The sequence below is a fragment of the Mycteria americana genome, chromosome 14 (assembly GCF_035582795.1).
Source record: "Mycteria americana isolate JAX WOST 10 ecotype Jacksonville Zoo and Gardens chromosome 14, USCA_MyAme_1.0, whole genome shotgun sequence".
Taxonomy (NCBI): domain Eukaryota; kingdom Metazoa; phylum Chordata; class Aves; order Ciconiiformes; family Ciconiidae; genus Mycteria; species Mycteria americana.
This window is the reverse complement of record NC_134378.1, coordinates 4,047,671-4,058,637: the sequence shown is the minus strand read 5'-3', so window position 1 is coordinate 4,058,637 and position 10,967 is coordinate 4,047,671. Positions and strand designations below refer to the sequence as shown.

The 10,967-nt window shown below is 52.8% G+C and overlaps 1 protein-coding gene across 1 annotated transcript in view; it reads left to right on the top strand.

Annotated features, from left to right (window-relative positions):
* Positions 1 to 2,131: 2,131 nt before the first annotated feature.
* MYH7B (myosin heavy chain 7B) overlaps positions 2,132 to 10,967 on the top strand; it is a 32,071-nt gene continuing 23,235 nt past the window's right edge. Inside the window, exons 1-8 of the mRNA XM_075516940.1 lie at positions 2,132 to 2,228; positions 3,664 to 3,767; positions 5,550 to 5,693; positions 5,796 to 5,952; positions 6,055 to 6,082; positions 7,250 to 7,346; positions 8,200 to 8,223; positions 10,144 to 10,236. Of these exons, the coding sequence (XP_075373055.1) occupies positions 2,132 to 2,228; positions 3,664 to 3,767; positions 5,550 to 5,693; positions 5,796 to 5,952; positions 6,055 to 6,082; positions 7,250 to 7,346; positions 8,200 to 8,223; positions 10,144 to 10,236 (744 nt within the window). The remainder of the gene's footprint in view (positions 2,229 to 3,663; positions 3,768 to 5,549; positions 5,694 to 5,795; positions 5,953 to 6,054; positions 6,083 to 7,249; positions 7,347 to 8,199; positions 8,224 to 10,143; positions 10,237 to 10,967) is intronic.

Genomic DNA, 10,967 nt, shown 5'->3' with positions numbered 1-10,967 from the left:
CCCTGGGGCCCTTTGCCCTGGGAAAGGCGCGTGCTGATCCTGCCCTTGACGGCGGCACGTCCTGGCCTGGTGCGGGCAGGAGGGAGATGGGGTGCAAAAAAGCATCCAGCCCTGCTTTGCTTTTTAAATGCACCAAAGCAAAGGCGAAGAAAGGAGGGGAGCGCTTGATGGGCAGGCGTGAGGGTCCTTCGGGGGGGCAGCAACACGGCCAGCCCAGAGGGCAGAAACCTCGCTGCACTTCAGCTTCCAGCAACTAAAATGGCTTTTCCTTGAGCCTGGCACAGAAATCCCGGTGGCATGGGTGGGTCCTGTTCCCAGGTCCTGTTCCCATCTCAGGCAGCCCACAGTGGTGCTGTTGGGACAGCGGTGTCCTCTGGGCTGCGATCACCACGTTGTACGTGGTGTCTTTGGGTGCTGCCCAGGTAAAATGGTGTGGAGGAAACCCAGAAGCCTCTCTGTAGAGAGATCTTTAATCTGGTCTAGCCATGAACCAAGCTCCCAAGCCAAGGCAAGCGAGCTCTGGGAGAAGAACCCAGGGGTCCCGGCAGAGCCCATCCACATCAGCAAGACAGAGCAGGGGGCTCGAGCCCACGTGCCACTATGGCTCCAGGGAGCATCAGACCCCTCTGACAAAACCATCGAGTTTCACTTGCCTATAACCAGAAAAGAAAAGAAAATTCAGGTGTTTGTGAGGTTTGGTGTTAAACGGGCAGTGGCTGGTGTGCCTCAGGAAACAAGCCGAGCCCTTTGAGAAGAAGACAAGGGGGTAGCAGAGGCCAAGGCCCAAGGTCCTTCCCTGGTCCCCAGCTCCCAGGCAGTCTGGCTGGGGAGAGGCTGAACCAGAGCTGAGCGAGAGGTTGGGATGCTCCAGCTCGGAAAGCCAGCGGCTGCACACATCCCGCCAGGCAGCGGCTCTCCTGGCAGGGTGCGGGGAAGAAGCAGGAGGACCAATTGCTCAAGTGCAGGAGGAAATGGTGAAACTCTCGTTCCTCTGCTCCCTGCCGGAGCAGGCAGCACGGGCAGGCTTGGAGCGCTGCGCTGCCTGCCGGAGCTGGAGCCTCTCACTCTGCCTTTGTACTTGCCTGACAATACAGGAATAAAAATAACCAGGCTGCATTTGCAGAGAGATAAAAGCGAAGTTTGCCTTTTGTGTCTCTCCAGGCAGTGGGACAGCAGCACCAATGGAGCTGTGTGGACATGACACATGGGAATTTCTGACATATCTTTTCCCACTCTGACCTTGACAGACACAATAAAAAGGGGCTTTGCTGCACGCACACAGCCACTCAGTCCTATCACCAAGGTTAGTAATAAAGAGCATGTCTGTGTGCACGCTTGTCCTCTGCTACTAACCCGCTTCACCTCTGCAGGGTGGATGTTCCTGGAGGACAGGGGCTGACTCTGGCGGTACAGGGGAGGGTGGGACAGACCTGCATCGAGAGCATTTTTGCTAAGGTCTCCACGCTTCGCCAAGTTGCTGGCTACCAGCAGTGACTACATTCGTGATGATAGCTGCGGCATTTTGGAGCTCTGCTGTGTGATATCGCGTTAGATGGATATTAGAAAGCACTCTCATAAAAGCGCTTTTCCAAGCAGCTGTCACAGCGGTCTTCTAGAGGGGGTCTTCCCAGGGATAATACCTCCAGTCTTGCTTTTATCTTCCTGCAATATTGCTCTCCAGCATCGACCCTGGGCTTTGCAGAGGTTTTGTGCAGGGCACCAGGGCTCCAACAGGTCTGTAGAGCTGGAATAGTTTTTAGCTGCATTTCTCAAGAAAAGGGGTGTCGTTGACAATCTCTGATGACGCCTAAAATGTGAATGTGGATTTTGACACCAAAGCGGTGCTGGCTTACCCAGCTGGCACTTGCAGTGCGGGGCTGATAGCAGCAGAAGGGAAAGTGTTCAGTAATTGTCTTGTTATTATAGTTGTTATTATTAGCTAGTATTGTTGTTGCTGCCTTCTCTCACTCTCTAAAATTAAAAGCGCGTTTGGTGACCGTGTTGCTCTTGGTTAGCAGCCCAGCGGTGGGTGCTTTCCCCATGCACTGACTCCTTGTCCCTTCCCTCCTTTCAGCGTTCAGGTGTCTTTCACTCTTCCTTCGCTGTTGCTGTCTTCCTCCAGCCAGGCAAGATGTCTATGCTGGACATGAGCGAGTTTGGGGAGGCTGCTGAATACCTCCGGAAAAGCTACACAGAGCAGCTGAAGCTTCAGACAATCCCGTTTGATGGTAAGACCCCAAGGCAGCTCTCAGCACAGCCCTAGGGGAGCCCTTGGCCATGGCTCTCTTTGGAGAGCGTCCCCGTCCCTTTCCCGGTGCTGGTACCCATGGTATTGCAGGTGCTGCAGAATTGCCCCCATCACCCTGGAGGACAGGAAGATCTCAGAAGTAGGAAGAGTAGGAAAAGCAGGTTTTTGACTGTCCTCTTGTCTGCTGAGGTGTGGGCGGAGGTGGCTGTTCATCTCTCCCGACCCTGAGGGGCAGGAGGGCTGAGGGAGATGGGCTGAGGGACTGGTGGCAAAGCCTTCTCCAGTGCTGTTTCATTTTGGAGGTGTCCACTCTGCCCGAGCCACCCCGCTGTACTGCGGCTCACCATGCTCAGGGCTCCAGAGCCCAGCTTGCTCATCTCGGCTTGGCAAACAAGGAGAGTTTTGCTTTCTCTCACTGTCCTTTTTTCACGATAGTCTGAGTGCAAGCACACATAAAACAGCAGACTTCTGTCAGACTAAAAGTTGACCCTGGCAAATTAAACAACTGCCAAACACGAAAAAGGCAAAGAAATCCCAGCTCCTATGACCAAGAGCATAGGAAGGAATAATCACTGTCCTTCCACATTACTGGACTGCATTTATGGGGCTTTCAGTTGACAATTTCAAATGGTTTCCTACATTTCAACCTGGTTTGTGTCCCCTTCCCTTCCCTTCCCTTCCCTTCCCTTCCCTTTCCTTTCCTTTCCTTTCCTTTCCTTTCCTTTCCTTTCCTTTCCTTTCCTTTCCTTTCCTTTCCTTTCCTTTCCTTTCCTTTCCTTTCCTTTCCTTTCCTTTCCTTTCCTTTCCTTTCCTTTCCTTTCCTTTCCTTTCCTTTCCTTTCCTTTCCTTTCCTTTCCTTTCCTTTCCTTTCCTTTCCTTTCCTTTCCTTTCCTTTCCTTTCCTTTCCTTTCCTTTCCTTTCCTTCCCTTCCCTTCCCTTCCCTTCCCTTCCCTTCCCTTCCCTTCCCTTCCCTTCCCTTCCCTTCCCTTCCCTTTCTTTTCCTTCCCTTTCCTTCCCTTTCCTTCCCTTTCCTTCCCTTTCCTTCCCTTTCCTTCCCTTTCCTTTCCTTTCCTTTCCTTTCCTTTCCTTTCCTTTCCTTTCCTTTCCTTTCCTTTCCTTTCCTTTCCTTTCCTTTCCTTTCCTTTCCTTTCCTTTCCTTTCCTTTCCTTTCCTTCCCTTCCCTTCCCTTCCCTTCCCTTCCCTTCCCTTCCCTTCCCTTCCCTTCCCTTCCCTCCCTTTCTTTTCCTTCCCTTTCCTTCCCTTTCCTTCCCTTTCCTTCCCTTTCCTTCCCTTTCCTTCCCTTTCCTTTCCTTTCCTTTCCTTTCCTTTCCTTTCCTTTCCTTTCCTTTCCTTTCCTTTCCTTTCCTTTCCTTTCCTTTCCTTTCCTTTCCTTTCCTTTCCTTTCCTTCCTCCAGGAAAGAAGCGAGTTTGGATCCCAGATGAGAAAGAAGCTTATATTGAAGTGGAAATCAAAGAAACCTCTGGTGGCAAAGTCACTGTGGAAACCAAAAATAAGGAAGTAAGCAAAATACCTTGCATTTTCAAGGGCTAGCAAGTGTGTGCAGCGGGGGGATATGTATGACAAGATCACGTCTGAAACTAGCCAAGCTCTTGCTGATAACCCTTCCACGCTCAGTGATCAGTCATGCCCCGAGGGGACACACACCGCAGTGTGTCAGGACACGTAGGCCAATGACTTGCCAAGAGTTGGAACAGTTCAGCATCCCCCATCGAGTGTTTGCTTTCAAGCACGGTTTACCGCGCGAGGCAGACCGAGGGGGGACAGCCGGGCTGGCCCAGCACAGCTCCCAGCCGTGGGAGGAAGGTCTGCCTGAAGGCAGCGCCTGCTCCGGCACAGCCCTTTGCAATGCTGAACCGCTGCCCGGCTCATCGCAAAGGTCAAAACAAGAGGTAAGGGGCCAGTTGGCCAATTCCTGCTCATTTTAGCGGAGATTTGCAGCAGAGTAAGCAGTGCTGGTGGGAGAACAGGTGCTGGGCAAAGAGGTAGGACCAGCTATGTCTAGTGGTGAGGCTCCAGCTTTCCAGCAGCAGGAGGGAGGCAAAGCAAGCAACAATCAGCTGATATTTGTCAAGATAATATCCAGTACAAATAGCCGCAAATGAGCTTAATTGTATTCTTTTCTCGGGTATGGGAGTTGTGTGGCCTTGCAACATCATTACACTAGTGTAAAACTGGGAAAAAGAACAAGGACCTGACCAGGATCTGTGCCTGTAGTAGACTTTGTTATTTCTACGTCTTGGCTAGTTGTCAACGGCACTGAGAAGCTCTCAGTTCTGCCGAATTTAAAAGAAATATATGTAATTGTCTTTGAAAAGTGTCAAGATTTTGAAAATATTTTTGTCTGAAATTGGTAAAAAAGGAAAAACTGTTTTTGCTACCCCGAAAGAAAATTTATTGGGGAGGGGGTGCCAATTTGAAAAGTTTATTCTGAGGTTTAAAATGCTGTGGTTGAAGATCTTCAGCTTCTGCAAACAAAGCAGTTTCCAAACCTTTTTTGCTGTTCCCTCTTGAAACTGTTCTTTTTACTAACTTGTCATGGATTTACAAAATCTAAAACTATATCTGCTTTCCCTGGATCAGCATTTCCAGCAGAAACAGTTTCAAGAGACATAACCCCACCCTTATCATTCTGTCTACCTTCCCGCTTTTAACACCTGACACTTTTTAACACCACGCACTTCATATTCACCTGTAAAAAAACCTCTTCGAAAGGTATCATTTAATCTTTATTAACAAGACCATTAACAAGACAAGCTAAATCCAGCTTCTTCCATTCAGGCCGGATACGTAATGTGCCAGTTTCCCAGCACTTGGCTTCGCACGATTAAATAAATCCAGTTATAAGTCATGGGGTACAGGCTTCATTTGTTTGCCCAAATAACCAGGGATCTCTCCAAGTGAAAGATCATGCTGCTGCGGGGTTTTAGGCTGTGAAGAAGAGTGCAGGACGGGGGTGTCGAGCGCGTTGTGGGGTGACATCTTGGTGCCCCCCAGCTTGGACCCCCTCCTCCGGGCTCGGCTGCAGCCCGTGTCCCTGGGGAGGGGACGGTCTTGGGGCTAGCTTTTCCCAGCTGGGCTTTGTGGCTGGGGTGCTGGCGGGGCTCCCCTAGCCCTGTCACCCCAAAATGGAGGGCAACCCTGTCGGGAGGATAGCAGGCACGGGGCCAGGGTTGTCCCCAGCATGGGACTGTCAGTCTGTCCACCACCCGGCAGGTTTTGGGGGAGAGGGTGTTTGGTGGGGTCTCGGGTCCATCTGACACGTCCCCTCTCCTCTGGCAGACGCGGGTGGTAAAGGAGGACGAGTTGCAGCCCATGAACCCCCCCAAGTTCGACATGATTGAGGACATGGCCATGCTGACGCACCTCAACGAGGCCTCTGTGCTCTACAACCTGAGGCGCCGCTACTCCCACTGGATGATCTACGTAAGCCGGCGGCACCCGGGGGACGGGGGTCACCCCCGGGGTGGGGAGGTGAAGGGGTGTCAGGGCCCCTCCGTCCCTCATCTGCCCCCCTTCCCTCCGCAGACCTACTCGGGGCTCTTCTGCGTCACCATCAACCCCTACAAGTGGCTGCCCGTCTACACCGCGCCCGTGGTGGCGGCCTACAAGGGCAAGCGGCGCTCCGAGGCACCCCCGCACATCTACTCCATCGCCGACAACGCTTACAATGACATGCTGCGCAGTAAGCCCTCACCTTGGGGACCCCCATCCTGGGGGGTCTGGGCTCCCGGGGCAGGGGGTGAGGTGGGCGGCACCGGCCTAACACCTCCTCCTTCTCTTCCAGACCGCGAAAACCAGTCCATGCTCATCACGTAAGTGCCCCTCGGTGCCCTCGCCCTGCCCAGCCCCGCGCGAGCAGTCGAGCCCCCCGCGCTGCCCTCCCTGGGGGATCCCTGGGCCGGCACCCCGTGCCCGGGGAGGGCCCCACCGGCTGCATCCCCCCCCGGCCCCGACAGCTGTTGGCCCCCCGTCCCTTCCCACCCAGCCTGCCGCCGCCACCGCACCAGGTGACAAAGCCCCGCGCGGGCCTGGCGGGCAGGCTCCCCCGCACCCCGACAGCTGCGGGAGCTGCCGTGGGGCGCTCCGACCGCCGGCGTCCTCCAAGGAGCGAGGGGGAAGGAGAGATGGAGGCCAAGGCCAGAGGGAGACGGTGGCTGCGGCCGGAGGGGTGGCGGCGGGGGAGGAGGGTGACGTGGGAGGGTGTAGGCCAGGTTGATTTCAAGTGACATATAGATAAGGGCTATATAAAGGACTCTAAAGGACCCTACGCTGCTGCCAGGAGCCACGGACATTTTTAGCCTCGGCCATAGCCTAATTAGGAAAGGCAGGGGCTGCGGAGAGATGCTTGGCGCGTGTCCGGCAGTGGCTCCACTCCCCAGCTCCCCCCCGGCTCTTTGTGATCTGGGATTACAATGGGAGAACAGCTAACTATAGGGATGAGCTCAGTGGGGCCCGCTGGCCACCTGCACCCTGCACTGGGCACGCCGGCCCCTGCGCTCGCCCGGGCAGGATATGCCCCGGTGCGGTGCCACTGCCATCTCCAAGCCCCCCCAGCAAAGCGGGGCGTGCTGAAACGACCCGAGCAGGAGCAGGCGAGGCTGGTTCCTGGCTGATCCTGGACAGCTGAAGCCCCGGGGCCAGGGCTGTACGGCCTTGGTGGGCGCCGGCACCTCCCGCTGTATCTGCAGCGGGCAGCTGACCCCCCGCGGCACCTTCGAGGAGGCAGGCAGAGCCTGGGCTTGCAGCCGGAGGACTCGGTGAGGATGGAGCTGGGTTTCGCTCCAAAGACAAGCCCCAAAGACGAGCACGTACACCTCCAGGCTGGAGGAGACTGATAGTGCTGGCCTCCCCGTCCCTCCAGTACTTTGCTTCTCCCTCCTGGCACGATGAGCAGGGTGGCAGGTTGGCAGGGTCTCTGTTTGAAGTTTTGCCTGTTCTTTGCCTCATGTCCTTGATCTGTGTATTTCTGTTACTCTAAGCGGAGAATCTGGTGCTGGTAAGACTGTAAACACCAAGCGGGTCATTCAGTACTTTGCCATTGTCGCAGCCTTGGGCGACACACCGGGCAAGAAAGTAGTAAGACCCTCTTTTGAAACAAGTTCTTGCTGTTTTCTTCCTTTCTTTATTTTTTTTCTTTTTTTTCCCCTTCCCCCTTTCTTCTTCTTTTTACTTTTTTTTTCTTCCCCCAACTTTTTGCATTTGGAAGCGTGTTTTGGTCTGACCCACCCAGGGCTTGGCTTTTCCCTGACTTTTGAACAAGCAAGGCTTGAAATTATTCTGCTCAAGGGGAAATGGATTTTTTTTTATGTGGCTGCTCAATCTGCACAGCCTGGAAGAGGCGCTTTAGATGCCCTCTTTATCTTCTCTTTGTCCTTCAACACCCCACAGATCTTCTTCTTAAGGAGCATTAAAAGAATGGAGTAAACCTGCCATTTCCCACCTTGCCTCTTTTAAGCCTTGCTTTTCGTCCTTTTCTCCTTTTTTTCTCCTCTTGTTCATTTTGACCCTTTTCTACCTTGTGCTTTTCTTGCTCTTGTTTTGATTCTTGCATTTCTTTGGTGCTGGTTATTTTTGAGCTGCCCTTGCAATTGCTTATTTCTTCTTGATACGTTGAGGCTCCAGCCTGCTTTTCCCTTGTAGAAGCAAACTGGCTGCTTTAGGTATCAGACAAGCAATACTTCAGCATTATTTTCTTTACTCTTCTTTGGGTTTGGATTTAACTGTTCTTGCTTTTTGACGCATTTCTTTATTTTCTTGAGCTAATCTATTTAACAACTTTTTGGCATCTCTTATAAAGTTTAATCCTCCCATTTTTTCTTGGACGTTTTTTGGCACTAAATGGTCATGCCCTGCTTTTCTGACCATGCTTCTTGTGGTTCTTGCCTGGCTTTTCTGGATTTCTAAAGACAATTTTCTTTCCTTTCTCTAGGCAGCTCTTGCCACTAAATCTGGGGTAAGTGTTGTAGACTCCTAATCTGTATTGCTGAGAACAGGGTTCTGCTGCACCGCAGAGCTACGGTGGGGTGAGGGAGAACGCCTGTGTGGGGCATCTGCCTTGGGTCTGGGAGCACAGGCTGCCCCAGCACCTGGGCAGCGTTTAGTTCTCCGCTTGGCTTTGTATCTCCCACCTTCCCATAGTTTGAAGCTTTGGTGTTTCATCTCTTAGTGACTTTCTACCTTTCTGACTCCAACCTGTCCTTCAAGGGATCGTTATTCTTCAAACACTCATTTCTAACCAGCACAATGTTTGCCTGGGGATGGTGTGGGCTCTTCCAAAGATAAGGTGAAGCCTCCAGTCCCTGGGCCATTAGTGTCCCCCCAGCCTCGAAGCCCAGCTGAGGGCGGTGGTGCTGAGGGGCAGGGGAAGAGCCTCTCTGCCACCGGCAGCACTGTGCTCTGGCTGCGGGCTGGGGCCCTGATGATGCTTGGATATGCCACCCTCTGCAAAGACCTGAACTTGCTCAGCCCACCACATTGCAGGCAGCTGACGTTCTTCTCTGGGGCGCATTTCTGAGGTGCTTGCTTAGCTCCGAGGAAACAACTGAGTACCTTCGGAAATCCAGCAAAGGTTCAGCCCCTGGCGCTCCCAGCATCCCAAGGGCTCAGCTGTTTCAGCAGCTCAGTCGTATGTCCCCGGCCCTCGGTTTCTCTGTCTGAGCACTGAGGGACAGCCTTTAGCTGATGCACGCTCTTGGTTGAGGGATGCTCATTAACACATGAGTCTCAGACCACCTGGGCAAACTTACTAAGAGTGAGATAGCTGAGGGGCTGAATCTGTGGGTGCTGGGGCAGCCCATGGGGCAGCCCCCATTGAATCTCACAGGCCAGGCAATTTTAGATCAGGCTGAATTTAAAGATAACAGATCAAAGGATATCCAAGTGACAAAATACAGTTTGTTAGTAAAGCTGTGATTCACAGCTGCTCCCTGTCTCTTTTGCCCTTCACACACCTGGAGCTGCAGAGGTGGGGAGCAGTTGTGGGCCCAACATTGAAAAGACAGCACGGCTCTTGGTGGGCAGAGCCCAGAGCTGGTGTTTCCCACCTAAGGAAAGCCCTGTGGACTGTAATGTGTCAGAGCATGGGCAAAAGCTCTCATGAAAAATCTTGCAAGTACCTGTGCCGCCAAACTCTACTACTGTTGTCAAACCCCACTGTCCTTTGTGTGGCTTGGCACGAGTCTCTTGCTTCTCTCCTCGAATTCTTGTCCTGGCTTTGCCTGCATTAGGTGGAGGCTGTCTCTTTATCTTTGAACTGTGCATGTGAAACACGAATGGAAAAACAAGGTTAGGGGAAGATTAATCTCCGGGCTTGCTCGGGAGAGCTCCTGTGAGTTCAGCAGATCACGCTAGCTGGGACCTGTGATGTGTTCCCATCATACCGTGACACTGCTGTGCATGTTATTGGTGTAGGGAGTCGTAGATCAAGCCTGTTTTCTGGATTTCTTCTTTTGCAATGTACTGTGATTTGAACTGTCCAAGACTTTGGTTTGGTGGAAGAGGAAATGCCTGGCAGAGTCAAAGAGCCTGAAATGTTTCAGACCGTTGTGATGACAATGCATGCTTGCTCTTGGTTTGCATATTGTAGCAGCCTAAGAAAGGGGCTAAGGACCGCTGTGTGCAGAGGGACCAGTTTAGGCAAGGAGAAGCCCACAGAGAGCATTGCTGCAAAACCTAGGTCTGCTGACCCTTAAACCGAGCTGCATTGCCTCATGAGACAAGGAGATGCCTCAGGAGCAGCAGGCTCTGAAAGGCAGCTAACGAGCGCAGCAGGCAGATGGTGCAAGGAGCCCCACTCTCTGTTTCCCTGTGTTGTTGGTAACAGATCCCCGCTGGCTGGGTGGGAGCTGACACATCCTTTGGTTTTGCTTTCCAGGGCACCCTCGAAGATCAAATCATCGAGGCTAACCCAGCTATGGAAGCTTTTGGCAATGCCAAAACCATAAGAAATGACAACTCCTCACGTTTTGTGAGTATCTTAGCAAGACAGGGAGCTAACGTGCCGCGTTTATGGAAGCTGAATGCATTGCTTGTGGTGTTGGGTGTTTGTACGGTGTGAGCCAAAGGCACGTAGCGGGAAGTTAGCTCTGCTTCCTAGTGGGATTGGACTGCTGAGGCCAAGCTTCTTCTGGTTACATCAGTGCAGTAAATGGTGTGCTGGTCAGAACGAATCGCCCTGCTGTCCCAGCCTGTGGCTGGAGAGAAGTCCCTTACAGGACCAAAGTTGAGAGTGCCAGTAAGCGCAGCCTGGAGTCTGGAGCTGGGACAGACAAGCGTGCCCCTTCCAGGGAGCAGCATCTTTTTTTGCTAAGCCCAGTCTGGGTCTGCTGTGGGATGCAGAGCTCATCAGCCACAGGTGGCTTTGATGCCTGTTCTCGTGCCTTGGAGGGAAAGGAGACACTCCTGGGTGAGATTCCTCGGCACGCCACAGAGCAGGAGGCAGCGGGCAGAGTCAGTATTACACTGCCCCACAGAAGTGCTTAGCTTTAAGAACAGGCCTGAGGACAGCGATTTATCTGCTGTGAGTGAAATTTCTGCCTGCCTAGTGTTTAAAGCCTTAGGTGATGCTGTCTGACCCTCTGCACATTACAAACCTGAGAACTTCACCCACCTACCCCTCACAGAGCCCAGTAACTTGCCTGGCATCAGCAGTAGCCTAAGAAGCGGGAAATTACCAGTGTCTTGTAGTTGTGTGAGGTT